This window comes from Leucoraja erinacea, chromosome 21 (genome assembly GCF_028641065.1).
Source record: "Leucoraja erinacea ecotype New England chromosome 21, Leri_hhj_1, whole genome shotgun sequence".
NCBI lineage: Eukaryota > Metazoa > Chordata > Chondrichthyes > Rajiformes > Rajidae > Leucoraja > Leucoraja erinaceus.
This window is the reverse complement of record NC_073397.1, coordinates 18,659,184-18,685,304: the sequence shown is the minus strand read 5'-3', so window position 1 is coordinate 18,685,304 and position 26,121 is coordinate 18,659,184. Positions and strand designations below refer to the sequence as shown.

Genomic DNA, 26,121 nt, shown 5'->3' with positions numbered 1-26,121 from the left:
AAGAGCTAGTGGACGCGCGGACAGACGGACGAAAGCAATGATCATAGTTGGAAATAGGTGACATTTCGAGTCGAGATCCTTCCTTCAGAATGATTCAGGGGAAAGAGAAACAAGAGATATAGACGGTACTAAGGACAAATGAATGGAAGAAATGCCTATATCTCCTGCTTCCCTCGACTGTCAGTCTGAAGAAGGGTCTCGACCCGAAATATCACCTATTCCTTTTCTCCAGAGATGCTGCCTGAACCGCTGATTTACTCCAGCCTTTCGTGTCTGTCTTCAGTTTAAACCAGCATCTGCAGTTCCTCCCTGTGCAAGGTATGTGCAGCTTTAACTGAAGTCGGGTTGGGTCAAAGATAGGGGCGGGTTTACTGAAATGGCGGAAGTTACGCTCCGTTGCGTACTACACGTCAGTCCATTGAATTTTGCAGTAGTGGTCTATCTTGCTCCACTCTAGTATCTTTGGTATTTGGTAAAATAATAGCAATATGAAGACGCCGTGGCCAAAGCAAAGAGACTTGAGCGGAGATGGACGCCAGTTACGGAAATGGGGTAAATATTACCCATGATCCATGTTTTTTTTTTGTCGAATGGACTATCTCTAGCATCTTTGGGCAAGTGTTCCCGCCCAATTAACTGGAAATCATAGCACTGGGATACAACCACAGCTCTGGATCTTGGCTACTATTCAATGGACTTACCCATGATACAGCGAGTCTTTGTGGCATGGTGGGCAGCAGACCAATGCAGCTAATGGAGCCTCTGATCGACAGCGTCAAAAGTGCAGCAAGATTTTGATCAGCTGGGGAAGTTGGCCAAGGAAAGGCTAATGCAGATGAGTGGCAGGTGTTGCAGTTTGGAAAGTCAGGCTACCTTCACCAGTCGCGTTTAAGACTGGCACATTACGTCTTCAAATATCTCAAAATACTTTGCAGGAAAGTAAGGACTTTGGAAGGATTGTTGCCTTTGTAACATGGAACCCAGTTGAAGATGGAGAAGCTTGAAAGCACACACCACCAGACTCAGGAACAGCTTACCCCTTTATTATCTGGCTTCTGAACGGTCCTTCCATAAGTTTGAGTACTGTCCGATTCACCTCTAGTCCATTGCGGACATTGAACTTTGTCTATGGAAGCGATGTGCTGCAAGCGGAGAACTAGATTCTGCATTCTGCATCTTTCCCTTTGCTCTACCAAATGTACTTGTGTTTGGCTTGATTGTATGTATATATACACTATCTGATCTGAATGGACAACATGCAATACAATTAAACCTAAACACTTCTTCAGTCCAGACTCTGCCAACAGTTATGGGGAGAAGGCAGAAGAATGGGGTTGAGAAGGATCATTCTCCGGCCCTCTTGATCAGCCACGATTGAATGGCAGAATTGACCTGATGGGCCGTATGACCTAATTTTGGTCCTATGACGTATGAGTGTTGGGTGTAGAGGTAAGAGAACGTTAACCATTGTCACCTACAGTGCATAGCAACAAGAATCATTACACGGATTCAGGGTTTTTTTTATATAAACATAGCATTCAAACTTCCAGTTCACAACATATTATTACATTAAAAGAAACTTTATTTTTTTTTCTCTTAACATATTTACAGCATGTTTAAGTAAGATTAGGTTGATTTTGTACTGGATTGAGGAGTTCCGTCATGCCACCATTGTGCCGTATACAGCCCATGTTTATGAGGAAAATATATTTTTTAGCTGAAGCAGCATACAGGCGAGGCGGTGTGTTATAGGCTTCTGTAAGTCCAGAATAGAAAAAAGAAAACTAAATTGTACCAGATGAGCAGAAAAATACAAGCAAGCACACCTTAATCTTTGAAAGACACCCAGGAATTTAGAAATAGTCATCTTAAACCAGCAACTGCACCCAAAAACAACAAAAAAACCTTTAAGCAAAAACAAAAAGCAAAAATCGCAGAGGCACAAGGACAGCAAACAAACTCACCAAATCATTTCCTTATATCTGAATAAAATATATTCTTAAGCAGCTTAAATTTTGTGGGGAAGTGAATAATTTACAAGCTTTTTAAATAAAGAGCTCCTTGCTGGAAAAAAAAAACTTTTTGAAAAAGGTCTTCAATTGAGATTTTTTTTGAGAAAGAATTAATCAAAAATAGCAGAAAAGCCACTGTGTTGATCAAATATGCCACCACCTCAAACAATTATGAATGTGTTACAGGAATTCCATTGTTTGTAAAAATGAAAATAGGCACCACAGCACTTAGAAAGGAACTAAAGGACATTATATAATGAGTGGCACTACAATGGGTGGGATGGGGAGAGGGGTGTGGCGCACCTGTCCCGGGAGGGTGGAAAGAGAGGGAGAGAGATGTCCCAAGAATCGAACGTCTGCCCTGTAGTCATCAACACGAGTGAAAATCCAATGAATGATAAGATTTAAAAAAGTACCAAAAGGAGTGTTTTTCTCTTTCCCCATCACGTAGAAACAAACCACGTTGCCACACTGCACACCCCCTTCCCCCTCCGCAAAATGCATTCAAGCGGCCATTCAGAAATTTACTCTGCTCGCAACCCTCGACGTACAACTAAACACCCACAGCCATGACATACGACAATGTCCATGTGTTACAGGGGGTCGCCACTCTCACATCGCCTTAGCCCACTCTTCCAGGTCTCGCATGTCATCATCCTCCTCTTCCTTCTTCTTGGCTACTTGAAGCAGAAACAAACACAACATAGAACAGTACAGGTCTGAAGAAAGGTCCCGATTCCAAATGTAACCCACCTTTTTCACCATAGATACTTCCTGGCTCGCACGGTTATTCCAGCAAATTATATCTATCCTTGGTATATACCAGCACCACAGTGCCTTTCTACACGTAGAACAGCACAGCACTGGAACGGGTCCTCGTGCAGAACATGATGCCAAATTAAACTAATCTCATCTGCCTTCACGTGATCCTATCCCTCCAAATCTATGTGTCTATTTGAAAGCCTCTTAAATGCCACTATCGAATTTGCCTCAACCACCACCCCTGAATAAGACTTGGCTACTCTACATTGGAAATGACAAATTAGAATGTCTTTTTAGTTTAGTTTTCAGTTTAGAAGTACAACCTGGAAACTACCCCTTCAGCCCACGCCGACCAACGATCACCTATTCACACTGGTTCTAACCTACACCCTAGGGACAATTTACAGAAGCCAATTAACCCACAAACCTGCACGCATTTGAGATGTGGGAGGAAACTGAAGCACCCATAGAAAACCCATGCGGTCACAGGGAGAATGTGCAAACTCTGTACAGACAGCACCCATGGTCAGGATCAAACCTGGGTCACAGGTGCTGTGAGGTTGCAATTCAACCTCTGCTCCACTGTGCCATATTCAGAAAGTAGAATATTTAGAACATGGAACAGAATGGACTGGAACAGGCCCATCAGTTTGAAATGTCCATGCCAAACCTGACACCAAGATAAACTAATCTCCTCTGCCTGCATGTGAACCAGGTTTCTCCATATCCTTGTGCCCATCTAAGTGCCCCTTAACGAATTTGCCTCCACCACACCACCCCGGCAGCTCGTTCCAGGCACCCACCACTCTGAGAAAAAAAAAAACTTATTCTGCACACCTCCATGAAACTTTGCCCCACTAATCTTAAAGCTATTCCCTCTGAGTCTTTGACATTTTGACATCAAGTGAAATTAACAAGAAGTTTGTCCTTTAATACAAACGCACAGCAAAAGTTTCAGAACCCGAGGACATGGATTTATGATCAGAGTAAAGAGAAGGAAGAGCTGCCGTCTACTATACCCAAGTTTGACGATTGGATTTGTCTGACATGTCTGATCTGTTTGGATAGCATGCAAATTAAAGCTTTTCTGTGTACTTCAGTACACATGACAATAATAAACATAAACCCAAGGGTGCTTTCCTATGAAGGGCCCCTGTGGTAATTACACGCCATGGTTCAATCGGGAAGAATTTCTTACCTGGTCTTTCTGGGAGAGAGGTTGAAGGGACGTTGGGAAGAGGCACGTTTTCTGCTTCTCCGATTTCCAGCAGGTTTTTGTCCAGCTCTTCTTGCTCCAGTTCTTCCAGCTCAGCCATCAGATCATCCTGCAGAGAGGAAGGTTTATACTCTTGTCACAACACTAACCTCATACCTCAAATGGTTTTGAGCTTTACAGCGTTCAAAGCTATAATTTTATAGATCATTGCTTCATTTGGGGAGTGCAAATCTTCCCATTACTTCTCTATCAGTGTTCAAAGGAACATGAATATGAAGCAGAGGTTTAGAAAGTTCAGCATGTTCCCAACAACAATGTTATATGTAGCATCTCCAAGTTTCCAGGTGACACAAAGCTAGGTGGTAGCACGAGCTGGGAGGAGGATGCTATGAGGCTGCAGAGAGACTTGGGGTTGGGCGAGTGCGCAAATGCAATATAATGTGGATAAATGTGAGGTTATCTATTTTGGGGGCAAGAACAAGGCAGATTATCATCTGAATGGTGTCAGATTAGGAAAAGTGGAGGTGCAACAAGACCTGGGTGTCCTTGTACATCAGTCACTGAAAGTAAGCATGCAGGTTCAACAGGCAGTGAAGAAAGTTAATGGCATGTTGGCTTTCATAAAGAGAGGATTTGAGTATAGGAGCAAGAAGATACTACTGCAGTTGTACAGGGCCTTGGTGAGACTACACCTGAAGTATTGTGCATAGTTTTGGTCTCCTATGCTATTGAGGGAGTGCAGCGTAGGTTCACCAGGTTAATTCCCGGGATGGCAGGATTGACATATGATGAAAGAATGGATCGACTGGGTTTATATTCACTGGAATCGAGAAGGATGAGAGGGTATCTTATAGAAACATATAAATTCTTAAGGGATTGGACAGGCTAGATGCAGAGGAAAATATTCCCGATGTTGGGGGAGTCCTGAACCACAGTTTAAGAATAAGAGGTAGGCTATTTAGGACTGAGATGAGGAAAAACGTTTCAAAACTTTAAAAACCCAGAGAGTTGTGAATCTGTGGAATTCTCTGCCACAGAAGACAGTGGAGGCCAATTCACTGGATGTTTTCAAGAGAGTGTTAGATATAGCACTTGGAGTCTAACAGAATCAAGGGATATGGGGAGAAAGCAGGAACGGGGTGCTGATTTTGGATGATCAGCCATGATCATATTGAATGACGCTGCTGGCTCGAAGGGCTGAATGGCCTACTCCTGCACCTATTTTCTATGTAACCCTCACCAACTTCCAGATACGCCATAGAAAGTATTTTATCAGAATGCATCACAGCACGGTATGGGAACAGTTCCATCCAAGACAGCAAGAAATTGCAGAGAGCTGTGGACACAACTCAGACCAATACACAAAACATGTCTCTCATCCATTGACTCCATCAACATTTCACACTGGCTTAACAAGGCCACCAGCATAATCAAAGACGAGTCACTCTCTCTTCTCCCCTCTCCCACCAGGCAAAATGTACAGAAGTGTGAAAACACATACTCCAGATTCAGGGACAGTTTCTTCCCAGCTGTCCCGGCAACTGAAACATCCTATCACCAACTAGAGAGCGCTTCTGACCTCCCATCTATCTCATTAGAGATCCTTGGATCATTTTTTTTTTTAAATCAGACTTTTCTGGAATGTATCTTGTACCAGACATTATTCCTTTTATCCTGTATCTGTACACTGTAGGTGACTTGATTGTGGTCATGTATAGTATTTCCACTGATTAGAATAAGAGAGCATTTCAATGTACCTCGGCACACATGACAATAAACAAAACTAATATTTTAAAATTGCGGATGCTGGAAATCTAAAATAAAATCAGAAAATGCTGGAAACATTCAGTAGGTCCACTATATCTGTGGGAGTGAAAACAAGGTAATATTTCAGCTCCGACAAATAGGCAGGATGTCATATTTCAGCTGTATAAAACAGCTGCACCTGGAGGATTGTAGAGATGCAAGGAACTGCAGACGCTGGAATCTTGAGCAAACACTTGATGCTGGAGGAATTTAGCGGGTCAGGCAGCATCTGCGGACAGATATTTCAGCTTGGGATCCTCTTCAGACTGATTCTTGGGGTATAGTGTACAGTTCTGGTCACCACGCTGCAGGAGGATGTGGTAGCAATAAAGAAAATACAGACAAGATTCACCAGGATGTTGCATGGAATACAGGGCTGTATGTAAGAGGGGATAGGTTGGGTTTATTCTCACTGAAATGTAAGAGGCTGAGAAGGGACCTTGCAGAAGTTTGTAACATAAGGGACTTCGATAGATAGTTAGTCATTTTCTTCATGTGGGGAAGTTTAAAACTAGAGTTCACAGTATTAAGGTGAGAGGATAAAGATGTAACATGAGCCCGAGGGGAAATGTTTCCACACAGGTGGTTATATGGAATGAAGTGCCAGAGGAAATGGTGGATGCAGATACAATTACGACGTTTAAAAGGCATTTGGACAGGTACATGGATAGGAAAGGAGTAGGGAGCTATGGTTATAATGTAGTGGAACCAACGAGAGAGCAGGCTATTCTAGACTGGGTATTGAGTAATGAGGAAGGGTTAGCTAGCAGTCTTGTTGCGCGTGCCCCCTTAAAGAAAAGTAACTTTGAGGGTATGAGACGTGAATTGGCCAAGATTGACTGGCAATTAATTCTAAAAGGGTTGATGGTGAATATGCAATGGAAGGCATTTAAAGACTGCATGGATGAACTACAAAAATTGTTCATCCATGTTTGGCAAAAGAATAAATCAGGGAAAGTAGTGCATCCGTGGATAACAAGGGAAATCAGGGATAGTATCAAAGCAAAAGATGAAGCATACAGATTAGCCAGAAAAAGCAGCATACCAGAGGAGACATTTAGAGACCAGCAGAGGACAAAGGGCTTAATTAGGAAAGGGAAAATAGATTATGAAAGGAAACTGGCAGGAAACATATAAACTGACTGCAAATGTTTTTATAGATATGTGAAGAGAAAGAGATTAGTTAAAACAAATGTAGGTACTTTGCAGTCAGAAACAGGTGAATTAATCATGGAGAACAAGGATATAGCGGACCAATTGAATAGCTACTTTGGTTCCGTCTTCACTAAGGAAGACATAAATAATCTGCCGGATATAGCAGGGGACCGCGGGTCAAAGGAGATGGAGGAACTGAGTGAAATCCAGGTTAGTCGGGAAGTGGTGTTGGGTAAATTGAATGGATTAAAGGCCAATAAATCCCCAGGGCCAGATAGGCTGCATCCCAGAGTACTTAAGGAAGTAGCTCCAGAAACAGTGGATGCATTAGTAATAATCTTTCAAAACTCTTTAGATTCTGGAATAGTTCCTGAGGATTGGAGAGTAGCTAACGTAACCCCACTTTTTAAGAAGGGAGGGAGAGAGAAAACGGGGAATTACAGGCCAGTTAGTCTAACATCGGTAGTGGGGAAACTGCTAGAGTCAGTTATTAAAGATGGGATAGCAGTACATTTGGAAAGTGGTAAAATCATTGGACAAAGTCAGCATGGATTTACGAAAGGTAAATCATGTCTGACAAATCTTATAGAATTTTTCGAGGATGTAACTAGTAGAGTGGATAGGGGAGAACCAGTGGATGTGTTGTATCTGGACTTTCAGAAGGCTTTCGACAAGGTCCCACATAAGAGATCAGTATACAAACTTAAAGCACACGGTATTGAGGGTTCAGTATTGATGTGGATAGAGAACTGGCTGGCAAACAGGAAGCAAAGAGTAGGAGTAAACGGGTCCTTTTCACAATAGCAGGCAGTGACTAGTGGGGTACCGCAAGGCTCAGTGCTGGGACACCAGCTATTTACAATATATATTAATGATCTGGATGAGGGAATTGAAGGCAACATCTCCAAGTTTGCGGATGACACTAAGCTGGGGTGCAGTGTTAGCTGTGAGGAGGATGCTAGGAGACTGCAAGGTGACTTGGATAGGCTGGGTGAGTGGGCAAATGTTTGGCAGATGCAGTATAATGTGGATAAATGTGAGGTTATCCACTTTGGTGGCAAAAAACAGGAAAGTAAACTATTATCTAAATGGTGGCCGATTAGGAAAAGGGGAGACGCAACGAGACCTGGGTGTCATGGTACACCAGTCATTGAAAGTAGGCATGCAGGTGCAGCAGGCAGTGAAGAAAGCAAATGGTATGTTAGCTTTCATAGCAAAAGGATTTGAGTATAGAAGCAGGGAGGTTCTACTGCAGTTGTACAGGGTCTTGGTGAGACCACACCTGGAGTATTGCGTACAGTTTTGGTCTCCAAATCTGAGGAAGGATATTATTGCCATAGAGGGAATGCAGAGAAGGTTCACCAGACTGATTCCTGGGATGTCAGGACTTTCATATGAAGAAAGACAGGATAGACTCGGCTTATACTCGCTAGAATTTAGGAGATTGAGGGGGGATCTTATAGAAACTTACAAAATTATTAAGGGGTTGGACAGGCTAGATGCAGGAAGATTGTTCCCGATTTTGGGGAAGTCCAGGACAAGGGGTCACAGCTTAAGGATAAGGGGGAAATCCTTTAAGACCGAGATGAGAAAAACATTTTTCACACAGAGTGGTGAATCTCTGGAACTCTGCCACAGAGAGTTCATTGGCTATATTAAGAGGGTTAGATGTGGCCCTTGTGGCTAAAGGGATCAGGGGGTATGGAGAGAAGGCAGGTACGGGTTACTGAGTTGGATGATCAGCCATGATCATATCGAATGGCGGTGCAGGCTCGAAGGGCCGAATGGCCTACTCCTGCACCTATTTTCTATGTATGTAGCCAAATGGGATTACTGTAAATAGGTATCTGGCCCGCACGGTCAGGTTTGGTTGATGGACCTATTTCCACGCTGTAAACTCTGACCATGAGATACAACCTAGCTTGCCAAATCTTTCCAGTATTTTCCACCTTTATTTTAATGTTAAAAGGAATCTTTATTGACCCACAAATTAAAACGCAGTGCAAAATATGCCCAAATTCCTGTATTGCTCACAAATCACTCACTGTTATCGCCAGAACTTTCTGCCACCTCATGGTTGGCTTCATGCAAACTGTTACTTCTAGAACGAGTGCAGAATTTACCCGTAACTCCCCACTCAGCTCACTACTGAAAGTCTGGCTCATTAATTAAAAAAAGTTCCTTCAATTCTTAATGTAACAAATTTCTCCTGAGCTAAGCGATTAAACTGATTTCATACTTGTATATTTTAAACTTAGTTATAGTTATACAGCCCAGGAACAGGTCCTTCGGCCCAACTTGTCCATGTTGACCAAGCTACCCCATCTAAACTAGCCCTATTTGTCTGCACCTGGGATATAGCCCCTCTAAACCTTTGCTATCCGTGTACCTGGCCAAGTGTCTTTTAAATGCTGTTGATAGATCTGCCTCCAGCGGCTGTCATATACCAGCCACCTACTGTGGTTCCTATTAAATCTTTCCCCTCTCACCCTAAACGTAGTCCTCACATTCTTGATCCCTCTATCTGGGTAAAACACTGCGCATTCACCCCATTTCAAAATTGTCAGATGTTACATTTTCCTGCTTATTTTTCCTCTCATCCCTTAATCCAGTCTTTCACCTTCAATTTTAATCACTGGCCTTTGTCCACCCATGTGCCTATCAAAACCCCCCTCACCAGTGTTACCTGCCATGCTTAGTCCTGCCCCTCCTCTCTCCCAGCTTTCATCCCCACCCAACCCGCCCCAAACAATCAGTCTGATCGGATCCTGACCAGAAACGTCACCTATCTTCTCTAAAGATGCTGCCTGACCCGCTGAGTTACTCCAGCACTGCGTGTCCTTTTTTGTAAACCAGATCTGCAGTTCTATGCTGATCTTGCCAGCTCGCTTCCTGACCCTTGCAGCGTAGTTTTGATTTTTCATACACTCTATGAGGATTCACGCAGGAATTTAAAACCTATTCTTGTACTCCAGTGGTAACGCACCAGGGTACTGTAACAGAGGATCTGTATTTATGTTGAAAGTGAGTCCGTTGAGAAATCAGTTGTACAAGAATATTGGTCTGAAGAAGGGTTTTGGCCCGAAACTTCGCCTATTTCCTTCGCTCCATAGATGCTGCTGCACCCGCTGAGTTTCTCCAGCATTTTTGTGTACCTTCTGCAGTTCTATGTCTGTGACTCCATTTCCTAGTTTCTACCTGATCTCTAGTTTTGAGTCCATTTGGGTAAACAGAAACCCATTTGATTTTGCTTCAAGTTTTATTACACTTCAATATTTACCTCATCAAACTCTTCGCCGAATCCGACAGGTTTTGAAATGGCATCGGAGATTTCTTGCGCCAATTCCTGCTGCTCTGTGATGTTTTGCATTAGTTCGTCTACCTTATCAATGTCCCTGAAAAGAGGAAAACATTATGCTGAATCAAATGAACCACACCAACTTTACACAGTCACATTTACATTCGTAAGCTAGAAAAAAAACTTTAAGTTTATTGGCCAAGTATTCACATACAAGGAATTTGCCTTAGTGCTCCGCCCACAAGTAACATGACATACAGTGACAGTTACGAATGACTCAGAAAACACTAAACATTAATAATAATCAAACATTAATGATAAAACACCATTGATCAAGCATGTGAACCAACAAGATACCAGATCAAAGTAAGGCTACAGATTTTTGGCTGTAGAGCAATTACTAGTGGATAAAAACTGTTTTTATGTCTGGCTGTGGCAGCTTTGACAGTCTGGAGTCCCCTTCCAGAGGGAAGTGATTCAAAGAGTTTGTGGCACAGGGTGAGAGGGGTCAGAGACGATCTTGCCCACTCGCTTCCTGACCCTTGCAGCGTACAGTTTTGATTTTTCATACACTCTATGAGGATTCACGCAGGAATTTAAAACCTATTCTTGTACTCTGGTGGTAACGCACCAGGGTACTGTAACAGAGGATCTGTATTTATGTTGAAAGTGAGTCCGTTGAGAAATCAGTTGTACAAGAATATTGGATCCTTTAAAAAGGATAGAGTATAAAAGCAGGTGGCGAGGTTGCCTAAACACTGCTTCAGTAACAACTTGATCTAAGAGGGCATTTCTGGTTATCACCCTTTAGGGAAGATATGCAGGTCTTTCAGAGGATGCTGAAGAGGTTTTAATTGGAATTATTCAATGATTGATGTGATTAATTGTGCAGCTAATTCCTGGGAGACTACAGTCTTGCTGCTCCCGTCTGGCAGAAGGTGAAGTGAAAACCACCAGATTCAGGAACAGCTTGTTAGAAGGCTTACGGAGGTCACTCCATAAAGCAGGGAACTGACCAATCGTGCACACGCGCGCATGTGGGGTACCCAAAGCAGATCCAATCATGGCATTCTTGAAGTGAAAAGAATGGTGAAAATACAAGAAGTAGGAGCATTGGGCCATTAGCCCTGTTGTGTCTGCTCCACTAGTCATCAAACTCATTGTGGAAAAAAAGTGCTGGAGTAACTCAGCAGGTCAAGCAGCATCTCTGGAGAAAATGGATAGGTGAGGTATTAGGTTGAGAACACTTCTTCAGACTGAAACAGTACCTATCCATGTTTTCCAGGGATCCTAACTGACCCTCTGAGTTACTCCAGTACTTTGTGTATTTTTTTTTTGTAAAAAGACATCTGCAGTTCCCTGCTTTTACATCATAGTTATGATGATCTATACTCAATGCCATTTGCCTGCACAATGAACATATCCCTCAATTTCCGCAAAACCCATATCTATAGATCTCTGCACAGAGATATTAGACCATTACACATTATAGACTGGACATGAGATTCATATAATGGGGATAAAATGGAACAGTGGTATGCATAAGTTAAGATCTTATAGACTGTGGAAAAAGGAACTGCAGATGCCCTTTTATACCAAAGATAGACACAAAGTGCTGGAGCAACTCAGCTAGTCTGGCAGCATCGCTGGAGAAAAAGGATCGGTGATGTTTCATGTCAGGACTCTTCTTCAGACCTGACCCAAAACTTCACCCATTCTTTTTCCCCAGAGATGCTATCTGACCAGCTGAGTTAGTAGCATCTTACAGGCCATGTAAGGCATTGCCCCAACAAATGCTATATTTTTCACTTACAATGGGGGGGGGGGGGGGGGGGGAATATATCATAATTGTTGATTTCACTACGGATCTCCCCAGACTTAGAATAAGATGGGAAATATGTTGCCCTTACATGTTTTCATGAGCAGTTTTCATTGCATTGGCAGCGACGCCCATGTTCTTGAGTACTTCTGTGTTCGTGTTTGCATTTTCCAAGGCTTCTCTCTGGAACTCGATTGTGGACAACGTGCCATCGATCTGTGTCAGCTGCTTCTCGTACCTCTTCTTGCGCTTTAGGGCCTGCAGAGCAGCTGTACAATGGGGACAAATAAAAGATTGTGAGTAAGCTCAACTTAGAAAAAATGTCACCAATATGTCTGGCACATCCAAAGCAGGCGCACTATGAAAACATACCTGCACCCAAACCGCTAGCAGAGTTTTTATTTCTTATTTATTTTATTGTTACCTGTACTGAGGTACAGTGAAAAGCTTTTGTTGCATGCTACCAGTCAGCGAAAATGACCCAATATGTTTGATGCTTTGGGATCTCCCCGATATTAGTTTAGTTTAATTTATTGTTACATGTACCGAGGTACACTGAAAGCTTTTTTGTTGCGTGCTATCCAGTCAGCGGAAAGTCAATAAATCAAGCAGACCGTCATCTGCAGACACAGGATAAAGGGAATAGTCCAGCAAAGTCCGATTGAAGATAGTCTGAGGGTCTCCAATGAGGTAGATGGTAGGTCAGGATCACTTTCCGGTTGGTGAGAGGACGATTCAGTTGCCTGATAACAGCTGGGAAGAAACTGTCCCTGAATCCGGCGATATTATGACATGAAGGGGAGCATTTGTGGTGGGATGCAAGGATTCTGAATGGGAACACTGAGAAGCTGTGGAATGAGAGTAGTCATTCAGGCACGTGCCATCAGGGTAAGCAAGGTAGGCACTGCCTACCCTGACTAAAACTATAAAATGATAATTATTAAATATAAATAGTAAAGGCACGGGAGAATTATGCCTACCTAAGAGATCTAGCCCACGAGCTGTCGACGCTGCTTCAAGCCGTCAATTTCAAGGGGAGCTAAAGGCAGCTGAAATTCTGCCTTTGCAGCGCGGACTGCGTACTGCGCATGCGCAGTGGGAAGCAGCTGTAAAAGGACAGCGGTGCTGGGGGGGAGGGGGTGGGGGTGGGAGAGAGTTCCTTTCACAGCGTGTGGGGAGTCTGGCCAGGGGTAAAGTTGCAGGAGGGCAGGAACATCGAGGAGCAGGGGTCGGGAATCATGCCAGCAACCAGCTCAAGAGCTGGGTCAGCGGGTGATGGATAACAGGACAGCGGGCGGTGGAGCTTACTCCATGTGTCAGTGGGAGTAACCTCAATTGGTCTTTAGTTCGCGCTGACACAGAAGCTCCACTGCCCGCTGTCCTGTTATCCATCGCCCGCTGACCCACTCCGCTCCATGATCTTTGCACTTGAGCTGGTCCCTTCACTGTTCAGACGGAGAGCACTGCCAGAGGCGAGCGGGCCTGCAGAAAGCGCTGAGGTCCCGGCGGCCACTCGCAGCCACCCTAGACCGGAGTGCCGCTGCAGCGGTGAGTGAGTGCGTTACTGGCATGATCTCCGACCCACTCCTTCTCAACGCTCCTGCCCTCCCCACAACTTTACCCCTAGCCAGACTCCCCACATGATGTGAAAGGAACTCTCCCCCCAATTGGCCCCTTGAACTAGTATTGTCATTCAATAAGATCACAACTTGTCCCAGTGTGCTCACATTTTTCCCTCCATCTCTCCACCTGCTGTCACCCCCCACCGCCCCACCCATTCAGCAATTCAGAATGAAGGAGATTTGGAAGCCTTGGGCAAATTGAATTGTTACTTTACTTCTTTTTATTTTTACGGAGAGGAGAATAATCTGCGCATGCGCGGTTTAAGATTTTTTTAAAAAAGCCGACTGACTGCATACCCTGAGTAATTACTCACGGCATGTGCCTGGTCACATTGTACAGCTGAGAACCAGGAAACGTCTCCCTGAAAATAAGTTCACGGCTGTACTGAAAGCTGGCCATGATTAACTCAGCCCTTGTGCAAGATCACAGTGTGGAGGCTTACCATGCATACATACATACATACATACATAAACAAGCAGAGCTGTAGCAGCCTTATCCTACTGCCAAAATACAGCCGTTTGCAGTAAACAGCGCTGCTCGTGAATACTAACGTCAAAATTACTATGGCAACATAGCCACAGATGCTTTTATCTGACAGACTGGATTGCTAAACAAGCGTAACATAAAACAATAATAAAACCGGTGTAGCTGCAAACGATCTCAACTTACAAATGAGAGAAAGGTTTACATATACACAGAGTGAACCCGTAGGCAAAACATTCCATCAGCACCTCCACTGGACGATGTTTCTGCTTCAACCAAACCACAATCATGATTCAACATCCAATTACTGTCTATCTTTAGTTTAAACCAGCATCTGCAGTTCCTCCCACACACACGATACTATACTATATATAAGTACTATGTTTACATATTCTGCTGTGCTGCTGCAAGTAAGGAAAGGATTTAATTGTTCTAACTGGGACCTGAGAGAATAAAATACTCTTGACTAATGTCGGTAATGTGGGGGATAGAACTAGTGTACGGGTGATCGGTGGTCGGCATGGACTCGGTGTCTATCTAATTTTGTACACTAATCGCTTGTGTGGGACCATGTCAAAGGCTTTTTGAAAGTCCAGATACACCACATCCACTGGCTCTCCCTTATCCATTCAGTTTAACTTGGTCAGCACAAACATTGTGGGCCGAAGGATCCGTTCCTGTGCTGGAGCTGGGAATACAATTTCTTGCCATCCACTCCCAAAATGTTGTTTCAATGAGGCACCCTCTTCTAAATTCGAACAGGTACACACCAATATTACTCTCTCTCTGCATAAAAGAATCCCCTGCCATTCCTCAGTAACATCGCCTCACAATAAACATGTCTGGTTTTGTGTGGTGATATCAGAACTGCTCGCAAGAGTTGCAGTGAAGGCCCAGCTGCCCTGTACATCAATACCAACACTTAGTTGCTTTTGTACTCTAAGCTGCTTTCCATAAAGGTTAATGGTCCACAAACCTTCCCACCTGTTACAAGCTTACACCCATTTACTTTCTGCACCTTTCTGCATCAGTACACCAGCGTCTACTGCTTTCTCAACATGAAATAGTATTTTAATACTTTTGCATTCAAAGTTTTTAGTTTAGTTTACTTTTGTTTTAAAAGTATGGCGCAAAATGGCGGTGCCTGCATGTGTAATATATGCAAATCAAATTTCACTGTGCAGTTATATACGTGACAATAAAGCACCTTTGAACTATTGAAGTTTTTTTTTTATAAGTACTTGCAGAGTTCCTCCAGCACTTTGTGTCTATCTTCGGTATAAACCAGCATTTGCAGTTCCTTCCTACACATTAAAAAAAAGGGTTGTTCTCTATTCTTCTTGCCAAATTGGATAGCTGGGCGAAGCACAGCGGCACAGCTGCTGCATCACTGAGCCAGAGACCTGGCTTCAAATTGATTCGGGCGCTGTCCGTGTGGAGTTTACACATTCTCCCTGAGACCACATGGATTTCCTCCCACATCCCAAAGACATGTGGGTATGTAGGTTAAATGACCTCTGTAAATTGTCACTAGTGTGCAGGGAATGGATGAGAAATTGGGATAACATAGAACTAATGTGAACAGTAAATCGATGGTCGGTGTGGACGGTGGGCCTAAGGGCCTGTTTCCATGCTGTATCTCTAAACTAAAAAAACAAATATGCCCACATTTATAAAGTATTTCTTCTCCTTTTGCTTACCAAACTAGACAATGTGCTTCCCTTTGCTCACTTTCCTTCTTTAGATTTATTCTGTCAGCAAATGGAACAATTTGATGAGTTTTTAAAATCATGGAGATAAAACAGAAACTTTTCTTGCAGCTTATTACCATCAATTAAAATTGATCGAGGGCCATGAGATCATCATTCTGACACCCCCTAGTAACAGGCTGCTAATGTGGAACTGGTCAATATATCATTCCTCCCGCTGCAATTGGATCCTCGACTTCTTCATCCACAGACCATAGTCTGTACGTGTTCGTGGTGGAAATATGTCATCCTCGATAACAATCTGCACGGGAGCACCTCAAGGCTGCATGCTCAGCCCCCTGATGTACTCGGTCTATACTCATGACTGTGTAGCCGGACATAGTGCGAACTCCATCATCAAGTTGGCCGACTGATGGTGATGAGTCAGAGTATAGAAGTGCGATCGACCGATTGACCAAATGGTGCCAGCACAATAACCTAGCTCTCAACACCAGCAAAACCAAGGAATTGTTTGTGGACTTTGGAAGGGGCAGGATAGGGACCCACAATCCCGTTTATATCAATGGGACGATGGTGGAAAGGGTCCAAAAACTTCAATTTCCCGGGCGTGCATATTTCCAAAGATCTTTCCTGGTCCCAGCACACTGATGCAATTATAAAGAAGGCACATCAGCGCCTTTACTTCCTGAGAAGATTACAGAGTCGGTATGTCAAGGAGGACTCTCTCTAACTTCTACAGTAGAGAGCATACTGACTGGCTGCATCATGGCCTGGTACGGCAACTTGAATGTCCAGGAGCGGAAAAGAATGCTGAAAGTTGTGACCACTGCCCAGTCCATCACCGGCTCTGACATCCCCACCATTGAAGGGATCTATCACAGTCGCTGCCTCAAAAAGCCTGCCAACATCATCACAGACCCACACCATCCTGGTCACACACTCATCTCTCTGTTGTCACTGGGAAGAAGGTACAGGAGCCTGGAATCTGTAACAACCAGGTTCAGGAACAGCTGCTTCCCCACAGCCATCAGGCTCTTAAACACAACATCAAATAAGCTCTGAACAATAACAGTCTATTATTATTATTGCATTTTATCTGTTAATTTATTGTATATATATGGTCTATGGTCTATTGACACACGGAACCTTTATCTCCCATTCTGTATTATGTTTACATATTCCGTTGTGTTGCAGCAATTAAGAATGCCATTGTCCTATCTGGAACACGTGACAATAAAACTCTTGACTTGAACATGGATAGGTGACATTTCGGGCCAGGACCCTTCTTCAGACTGAGGAAATTTAATAGATGTGCGGGGCAAGTTATTCCTCACAGAGGTAGTGGGTGTCTGGAACGTGCTGCCAGGGGTGGCGGTGGAGGCAGATACAATAGTGCCATTTAAAAGGTTTTTAGATAGGCACATGAATATGCAAGGAATGGAGGCATATGGATTATGTGCAGGCAGAGATTAGTTTATCCCTAGTTGGAAATACGACAATTTATAGAATTCACTCAACCTACAAACATGCACATTTTTCGAATGTGGAAAGAAACCAGAGGACCCAGAGAAAACCCATGCAGTCACAGGGAGAACTGTGATGCTGTAATGCAGCAACTCTATCACTGCGCCGTCCCATGCTACTTTATACAGAGACGTATTGGTAACAATGCTGCTGTGCTGGTGATCTGGTATTTCGGCCCTTCCCTCAGCTGCTGTGCGGCAATCCTAGATACAGTCCCAGCTCTTCACTGGCACTTGCCCAGCAATGATACAGTTAGAGTGCTGCATAATTTGGTGTGGAATGAGCAAGTGAGAAAATGAGCAATGGTTTGGGGTTGGGCCAAAGGCCTAATTCTAGCAACGGCCAACACCCAGCATTGGTTGCTCTGACCTAAGAGGGCGTTACCACATTGAAGTCGCTGGGCTGGTGAAGAGCTGGGAAGCGGAGCACAATGGGAGACAGCAGCCGCCATTGCACCCGACAGATGGTGACATGGGGTCTGGGCTGTTTGACAGTATGTGGAGCAGCTGGTGGTCAGCTCCAGGAACTCCTTGCTCACCTGTACCTCACTGCTTGCCTCAGCTCACCCAAAATCAACTTATTTTAAATTAACTTAAAATTATAGTTATTTGCAATGGTATTTACACATCAAACTATAACATCCGCCACCATACTTCAAAACTGCCAAATATTCCTTACAATTTACACATCAAATTACTACATTACAAGAAGATAAACACAAAGTGATGAAGTAACTAAGCAGGTCAAGCAGCAACCCTGGAGAAAGAATGGGTGACTTTTGGGGTCGGGATCCTTCTTCATGTACTCCTACATTACAGTCCTGATCCAGGACACAATCAATCCCCTGCAGCACCTAGAACTCCTCCATGGTGCCAGTGGACACTGCATATTCTTTCTCAAGGGATAGGCATGGACGTAACCCCAGAAAAGGGGCAGGCAGTCGGCTCAGGTGAAGCTTTCGTCTGCCTGGCACCTTGACCTGCGAATGGCCAGCTTGGCCAGGCCCAGGAGCAAACCAACCAGGACAACTGCTGATCACTCGCCACTGATGCGCTACAATGCTGAGAACAATATTCTGCACTCTGTATTGTTCCCTTTGCTCTATCTATTGTACTTGAGTTTGAATAGATGATATCTGAGTGGCGTATCTGATCTGATTGAATAGAATGCAAAAATGCTTTTCACTGTAACTCAGTATGTCACAATAATAAACTTAAAACTATACCACCGTCTTACCGCTAAGGTTTAATTCTACTCTTTAATACATAAAGTTAAAAATAAACCAGAATGGCTAGTTTAAACAAAATAAAACAGTAGTTTGGTGCTGTCATCTTAACAGTGCCACACCCAAATGTCATGTGCACAAATCAGGCGTCACATAGTGAATCTCAGCAAGCAGTGTCCACGACCACGAGATCACTGTATTCACCACAGATTGCTGAAGCTCAACCACGCATACCAAAAATTAGTGTTTTGCAATGATACAGGAAAGATTTATATAAACAAGAAGAAACAAAATGACCATTTAGTTGAATTTATCTGTCGGTCTCTTTGCTGCCTCACCATTTTTGATTGATTCAGCATGGAAACAGGCCGTTCGGCCCACTGAGCCCAATCTGACCATCAATAACCCTTTCACACAAGCTCTACTTTATCATCCACTCCCTTCACAATAGGGGCAATTTACAGAGACCTACAAACCTCCGCTTATTTGGGAGGAGACCAGAGCACTCAGAGGAAACCCATGTGTTCACAGGGAGAAGGTGCAAACACCACACAAACAGCACCCGAGGTCAGGATTGAACCCAGGTCTCCCACTCATTAAACTCCATTTACAATGGAAAGCTAAAAACTAAATAAACTAAAAACAGATAACTAATGCCCAAAATTTTAACTACCATCTTGTCTATTTCTTTGCACTACTTTAAACCCTCCTCATTTGGCTTTACATCACCAGCAAACTTTGGTGTTACAACAAAGTCCTCTCATCCGAGTCACTTACAAGAGCTTGAACAAGTATCCCTCTGCATCACACAGCATACGACCTTAGAAAGATTTCACCATCAAAGGCAGATGCGGATGGCAGTAAATGCATCCGGCACGTTTTCCAATTATTAATCAAAATGGTGACCACTTTACCCAGTTTTATGAACCCTCCCCTCACAGAGCAATCTCCGTCCAGTGTGAAATTTTATCGTGCCCTCCAAAAATTCAAATAAATTACATCAATAGGATTTCTGTTATTTGTTCTGCTATTTCCCCAATACATTATAAAAAATCAAACATTCTCTTTTAAAAACAATCTTGCCTTTAGTGTCTCTCTTCATAATCATATATAGACTATATTTATGTTGATGTCTTTCCAAACTATGTCAAACATGCCAAAATTTTAATCTGACTAGTCAAGAGTATTTTATTGTCATATGTCCCAGATTGAACAATGATAGGTAGACACAAAATGCTGGAGTAACTCAGTGGGAGAGGCAGCATCTCTGGAGAGAAGGAATGGGTGACATTTTCAGTCAAGACCCTTCTTCAGGCTAACAATGAAATTCTTACTTGCAGCATCACAACAAAAGGAGTTAAGATAGACATATTATAAACAGGCATGTATGAACACCCACACAATATAGTACAAGTGTATTTTTTTGCAGAGTATATACTTAGGTGATGTAGTGATTTGCATTTTTTTAAAAAGTAAGCCAAGGTAAACTTTACACACAGAAAACAGACTTGTATTAGTCATTTATGGATGGAATGCTGCCTGTTCAAACAAGCAACCAAATGAGGGCTTATCTCAACTTCATTATTACATTATTGACTTTGCAGTCACTTCCAATTCTATGGGTGGACTGCCATTTGGGCTTTTGCAGGCAAAGAATCATGTTATAAGCCCCACTACCAATGATTTCTCTGGAGTGATTAGATCCAGATCCACAAACCAACTGAGTCCTTCAGTAAATCTGCACAATTCCTTTAAAAACACAAATAACTCTAGGTGAATCCTGCTTGGAAAGTATTGATGGATGAAGAACTGAAGACTAGAAATGCATCATACAGCAAACATTCCATGGGGTAAAACTTTAATCTGGCTTAGAGTTCATAAAATAAAGTATTCTCCTTTATGCACCAAAGCTTTAGTGCAAACAACTTAAAATTAATTATAACCTCGATAATAAAAACAAGGCAGGGGAACATCAGTTACATTGCATGGATGAATAGTAAAACAGCCCAAGGTGCTGCAGGGCAATACAAATTTCAATACAAAGTAAAGAAGATTGCTTAAGCTTTGGCTGACTTCTTTGCCGAGGTGAAATCCTTGAACCTGTCACTTTGAGGAAACCTTCCAATGCTAATATCAGATGGTGTTCCTCCAAATTTGCGTTTAGCCTCACTCTGACAATGGAGTAGGCCTAGGGAAGAAAAGTCAGTGTGGGAATGGGACGAGGAATTAAAGTGTTTGTCAAACAGGATATCAGGTAGACAAAAAAGCTGGAGAAACTCAGCGTGTGCAGCAGCATCTATGGAGCGAAGGAAATAGGCAACGTTTCGGGCCAAAACCCTTCTTCAGACTGATCGGGGGTGGGGGGGGCAGGGACAAGAAAGGAAACAGGAGGAGGAGCCCGAAGGCTGGGGGATGGGAGGAGACAGCAGGGGGACTGAGGAAGGGGAGGAGAAATTGGGAGAATTCGATGTTCATGCCCCCAGGATGCAGACACCCCAAGCGGAATACGAGGTGCTGTTCCTTCAATTTCCGTTGCTGCTCGCTGTGGCCATGGAGGAGACCCAGGACAGAGAGGTCAGAGACGGAGTGAGAGGGGGAGTTGAAGTGCTGAGCCACCGGGAGCGTTCCACACCAGGACATCTGAAATGTCCTCGTTATTCAGGGAACGAGGGTTCCCCATCTCCACCATAGATGAGGCTCGCACCAGGGTCTCTTCCATACCCCGCAACACTGCTCTCTCTCTCCCCATTCCCCCACTCGCAACAAGGGCAGAGTTCCCCTAGTCCTCACCTTTCACCCCACCAGCCTTCACATACAACAAATAATCCTACGTCACTTTCGCCACTCGCCACATCTTCCCCCATATCTGCCTTCCGCTAAGACTGCTCCCTCCATAACTCCCTTGTCAATTCTTCCCTTCCCTCTCGTACCACCCCCTCCCCGGGCACTTTCCCTTGCAACTGCAAGAGATGCAACACTTGTCCCTTTACCTCCCCCCTAAACTCCGTTCAAGGACCCAAGCAGTCGTTCCAGGTGCGACAGAGGTTTACCTGCATCTCCTCCAAACTCATCTATTGCATCCGCTGCTCTAGATGTCAGCAGATCTATATTGGTGAGACCAAGCGGAGGTTGGGCGATCGTTTCGCCGAACACCTCCGCTCGGTCCGCAATAACCAAGCTGACCTCCCGGTGGCTCAGCACTTCAACTCACCCTCCCACTCTGTCTCCGACCTCTCTGTCCTGGGACTCCTCCATGGTCACAGCGAGCAGCACCGGAAATTGGAGGAACAGCGCCTCGTATTCCGCTTGGGGAGTCTGCATCCTGGGGGCATGAACATCGAATTCTCCCAAATTTGTTAGTCCTTGCTATCGCCTCCCCTTCCTCAGTCCCCCAGCTGTCTCCTCCCCATCCCCCAGCCTTCGGGCTCCACCTCCTTTTTCCTTTCTTGTCCCCGCCCCCCCCACCCCCGATCAGTCTGAAGAAGGGTTTCGGCCCGAAACGCCTATTTCCTTCGCTCCATAGATGCTGCTGCACCCGCTGAGTTTCTCCAGCTTTTTTGTGTACCTTCGATTTTCCAGCATCTGCAGTTCCTTCTTAACACAGGATATCAGGTAGGTCCAGGCAGACTGAGCGAAGGTATTTAGCGAAACGATCGGCCAGTCTACATTTGGTCTCGCCGATGCATAAGTCCACGTGTTGAACAATAGATACAGTGGATGAGGTTGGACGAGGTGCAAGTGAACCTCTGCTTAACTTGAAAGGTCTGTTGGGGTCCCTGGACAGAGTCAAGGGAGGAGGAATGGGGACAGGTGTTGCATCTTCTGCGATTGCAGTGAAAGGTACCTGGGGAGGGGGTGGTTTGGGTGCGAAGGGATGAGTTAACCAGGGAGTTGATGAGGGAGTCAAGAGTGTTTTTTTGTCATAGGTCCCAAAACAGACAATGAAATTCTGACTTGAAGCAGGTCAGTAAACATAGTAGGGAGGAGAGGATACGGCAGAATAAACAGAGTTTACCTGATGGCAAGGAAGGCAATGAAATAGCCAAGTCTTAAGCGTCAAAATGTATGTGGGCTGAAGTCACCATACACTTCTCATAGTATCTTAAAATAATACAAGAATGATTAACTGGGATGACTTGTCCCTTTAAGCAGTCATCCTCCTCCCAGAACATTTCCTTTTCAAAGGATAGCCTTTAGGAAAGACAACCATCAGCTATGGCCGCTGTGTCTTAAAGGGGCGGTGTACCCTGGTTATTTATGGTTCAGAATTTGAAAGGAAGAACATAAGAGCGAGCTGTGTTCAAACTATAGCTTTAGCTAAAATAAATTGAAACTTGTTAGTCTGTCAATGCGACTAAGATTCATCACAGCTCAAGGCTGGCCACGGAAATAGAGCAGGCTCTGCCACCATAAACTGCAACCACTCCCTTTCATTCAAATAAGTCACGCTGGCAGTGAGGGGAGCCCTCCCAGTCAGATTCTTCCTGCACCGTCAGAACCTCACTGCCAGCACACGCTGCTATGGAGCGGGTTGCCTATCTCTTTGCAGAATGGATTCGCAAATAATGTCTGGAGAGGTCCGCAAGGGTCCCTGTCACAGTTTATTCGAACAGCTCTGCCACAGAGGACTATGAGATTTAGAGACTATTCCCAGGGACGCATTCTGAGACGGACATTGAGTGCTGCTGGAAGGTCATCATCTTGGTGAAAAACGCTCTTTGGTCTGCCCGAGCATTGTTGTCCACCCAGCGGAGTGAGATGTCAGACGGGGAATGTTGCCGACTGGCCCGCTGTAGACTGCAGGAGTACATGCTGAGGGTCTCACTGAAGCGCGGTGCAGCTAACGCCAAGGCTCGGTGGGGTAGAACCACAGTCTAGGGTCCTTCTGCTGCTGGACATGGGGGGCAGGTTGTGGTGGAGATGCCCCTCAAAATAAGGGAAGGGATTCCACGCCAGTGGGCCACATGAGTGGCAAGGGTGTGGGGTAAAGTTGTAATTTGGGGAAACTGTATAGCGGATGGAATTTTGTAAGGATCATGTATTGTATATATTGATTTCTCGAATAAAGTCTATTTTGAAACAAAAAAAACAAAAAACATTTTGGTCAATTGGTTTACTCCAAGAAACCAACAGATCGCAGGACAAAGATCATGTTTCAAATGCCATCATGACGGAAGGGAAATGTACATTCATTTCCTCATGTTTAAGCTGTTGAGTAACCAGTCAAACATTAGACAAAATTGTTGCTAAAGTATCAAATGTCAATGCACAGGGCTGATAGCAAACAAATTATAACAGCCATCGAATCACCTTTTTGTCTAGATAAAGAGAGCTTGGTCAAAAACAAAAGAGTTTTGTTTTTAATCAATGTGGGCTGGAAGAGAGAAAAAAAAAAGAAGAGAGAGAGAGAGGGAAATATTTCCTTTTTATTTATAAGAAAATTTACCATCTTGTTTTCTGTATTCAAACAATTTAAATATGCAGCAACAATGTAAAATAGTGATAGAACAGAACACTATGGCACAGTACAGGCCCTTCAGCCCACCACATCTGCACCAACCATGATGCCAACTTAAAATAACCCTATTTGCCAACAGTATCTGTATTCTTCCATTCCATATCTGTCTCTTGACCATTGCTACCATGTCTGCTTTTATCACCTCCCCTGGCAGCTTTCCCCTGGCAAGCGGGTGCACCAGATTCAGGAACAGCTTCTTCCCTGCCATTATCAGACTACTCAATCTTCCTCTCCAAAATCCAGGGTGCAGTCCCGAGCTCCCAACCTAACTCATTGAGAACCATAAACCTTTAAAAAAAAATCGACTTGGTAATGATAAAGCTATTACACTATACCAATATATTCTGCACTCCGGTATTTTTCAGGAATGGTGTCTTTCCCGTTGTTATTAGACTATTGATAAACTAAGGGTGTAGTCCCGATCTCCCAACCTTCTCCAGCATTTTGTGTCTATCTTGAAGTATAACTTGATAAGTTATGCCATCATAATTTGATGGCAAATGTTGGCCACCTTGGAAAGAGCACAAGTCTGGGATATTTTATAACTACAAGGAGCAAACAGGCCTCAATTTAACATCTCTATCTGGACAGCATTTACAACATTTAAACTTCCTTTGTAGTAAAATGATGCATCCCCCAAGAATGTCATAACTTTGAGTTAATTTTGAATCCACATTACAAAACCAAGATGCGTTGCCCGATACTTATTACTATTTTGAATAAACATCCTGAATGGCAGAGAGGCTATTGATGAGGATATTGACATCAAATCATTTATTCTGTATTAGGCAATTATTCTGTCCATATGAATGGCTTTAAACTTTTATTACAAATAACACAATGTTAATGGTTATTTTTCCAGACACCCATCAAAATATTTAATTTTGGTTATATAGGTCCAACATACCAAGATTTATAACGTTTTATAACTTTTAGTTCAATTACTTTCCTTAAAATTCACCTGAGAAATTAATAAATAAACACCAGGCGATTAAACAATACACCAGGAAGCTGTCTCCCTTGATTTTCCAGGAAATGCCCACATTCACAGTCCAAAATCTCTGTCTCCCTCAAGGTTCATCAGTTAAGATTGTGGCTGCTTAATATCCCAACTATAAAATGTTTTGATCATTTTTTACTTGAAAATATTTTAAAATTCAATTACATTCTACATTTATAAATTCCGGTCAGTTATTTATGATCAATTGGGAACATAGTCGCCCAACCCCTCCTCCCTATCGGGCCTTACCTCTGTCGAGCCCTATATGTCTATCGATCCGGCCGACCCTCTATCGATCCGGCCGACCGATAACCGCCCCACACGGCTGCCCCCGCACCAGCCCCCTCCCAGCCCCGGCCCCGGCCTACCTCTCTTGTTCTTGGTGCCGTGCTTCTTGGCGGTGATCAGCTCCTGGTAGATCTTCTTCTCCAGGAAATCCTGCTTCTTGGTCAGCATCTCCTCGGTCTCCCGCAGCCGGTGGATGGCCTCCTGCGGGGTAGTCCCTTTGCCCGACTTGCCGGCCGAGCCGAACAACTTGCCGAAGACGTTCATGATGCGATGCGGTGCGGCCCGGGGCCTCGGCTGTGCCGCTAATCCGCCGCCGGGATCTCCTCACACGGACTCGTCTCGACGACCGCCCGCCTGCCTCAGGCCCAGCTCACGTCAACCTGACGTCAACCACCGGGACGCCGTGACGTTGGCCGTCCAAGGTGGGCGTGGCATCAGTCCTTTAATAAGCTGCGACATCGATGTCATATGTGGGCGTGGCCGCAGAACCACAATGATGTCAGAAGTGGACGGGGCCTCCGCGCCTTAATGAGCTGCGGCATTACGTCATAGGTGGGCGCGGTTGGCGGTACTAACCAAAGATCTTAGAGCAGAGATCTTTGGTACTAACAGAACTCAGGCACAAAGAGGGCGGGGTCTCTACATGTTCCGTGGGCGGGGCCTATGCTCTTGCACGTTATTAG

The 26,121-nt window shown here is 44.1% G+C and overlaps 1 protein-coding gene across 2 annotated transcripts; it reads right to left on the bottom strand.

The window, feature by feature from the left end:
- Positions 1 to 1,561: 1,561 nt before the first annotated feature.
- chmp4ba (charged multivesicular body protein 4Ba) lies at positions 1,562 to 25,847 on the bottom strand. 2 transcript variants are annotated; one of them, XM_055652287.1, is made up of 5 exons: positions 25,519 to 25,847; positions 12,160 to 12,337; positions 10,232 to 10,346; positions 3,973 to 4,099; positions 1,562 to 2,689 (listed from the first exon to the last, which is right to left on the bottom strand). In XM_055652287.1, exons 1-5 carry the CDS (start codon positions 25,700 to 25,702, stop codon positions 2,625 to 2,627), a joined length of 669 nt encoding a protein of 222 aa, XP_055508262.1. In that variant the 5' UTR covers positions 25,703 to 25,847; the 3' UTR covers positions 1,562 to 2,624. The 2 variants fall into 2 exon arrangements, with proteins under 2 accessions (XP_055508262.1, XP_055508261.1); XM_055652286.1 differs by having other exon boundaries at positions 1,562 to 2,692; positions 25,519 to 25,846.
- Between the last annotated feature and the right edge of the window lie 274 nt (positions 25,848 to 26,121).

Bases quoted from the DNA above. Each gene is read 5' to 3' on its own strand.
- chmp4ba (XM_055652286.1), bottom strand. From the start codon at position 25,702: ATGAACGTCTTCGGCAAGTTGTTCGGCTCGGCCGGCAAGTCGGGCAAA. The intron at 12,338-25,518 runs GTAGGCCGGGGC...CCCATTGTACAG, and splicing joins CGGCACCAAGAACAAGAGAG to CTGCTCTGCAGGCCCTAAAG. The intron at 4,100-10,231 runs GTAAATATTGAA...TCCTCTCTGCAG, and splicing joins TCGGCGAAGAGTTTGATGAG to GATGATCTGATGGCTGAGCT.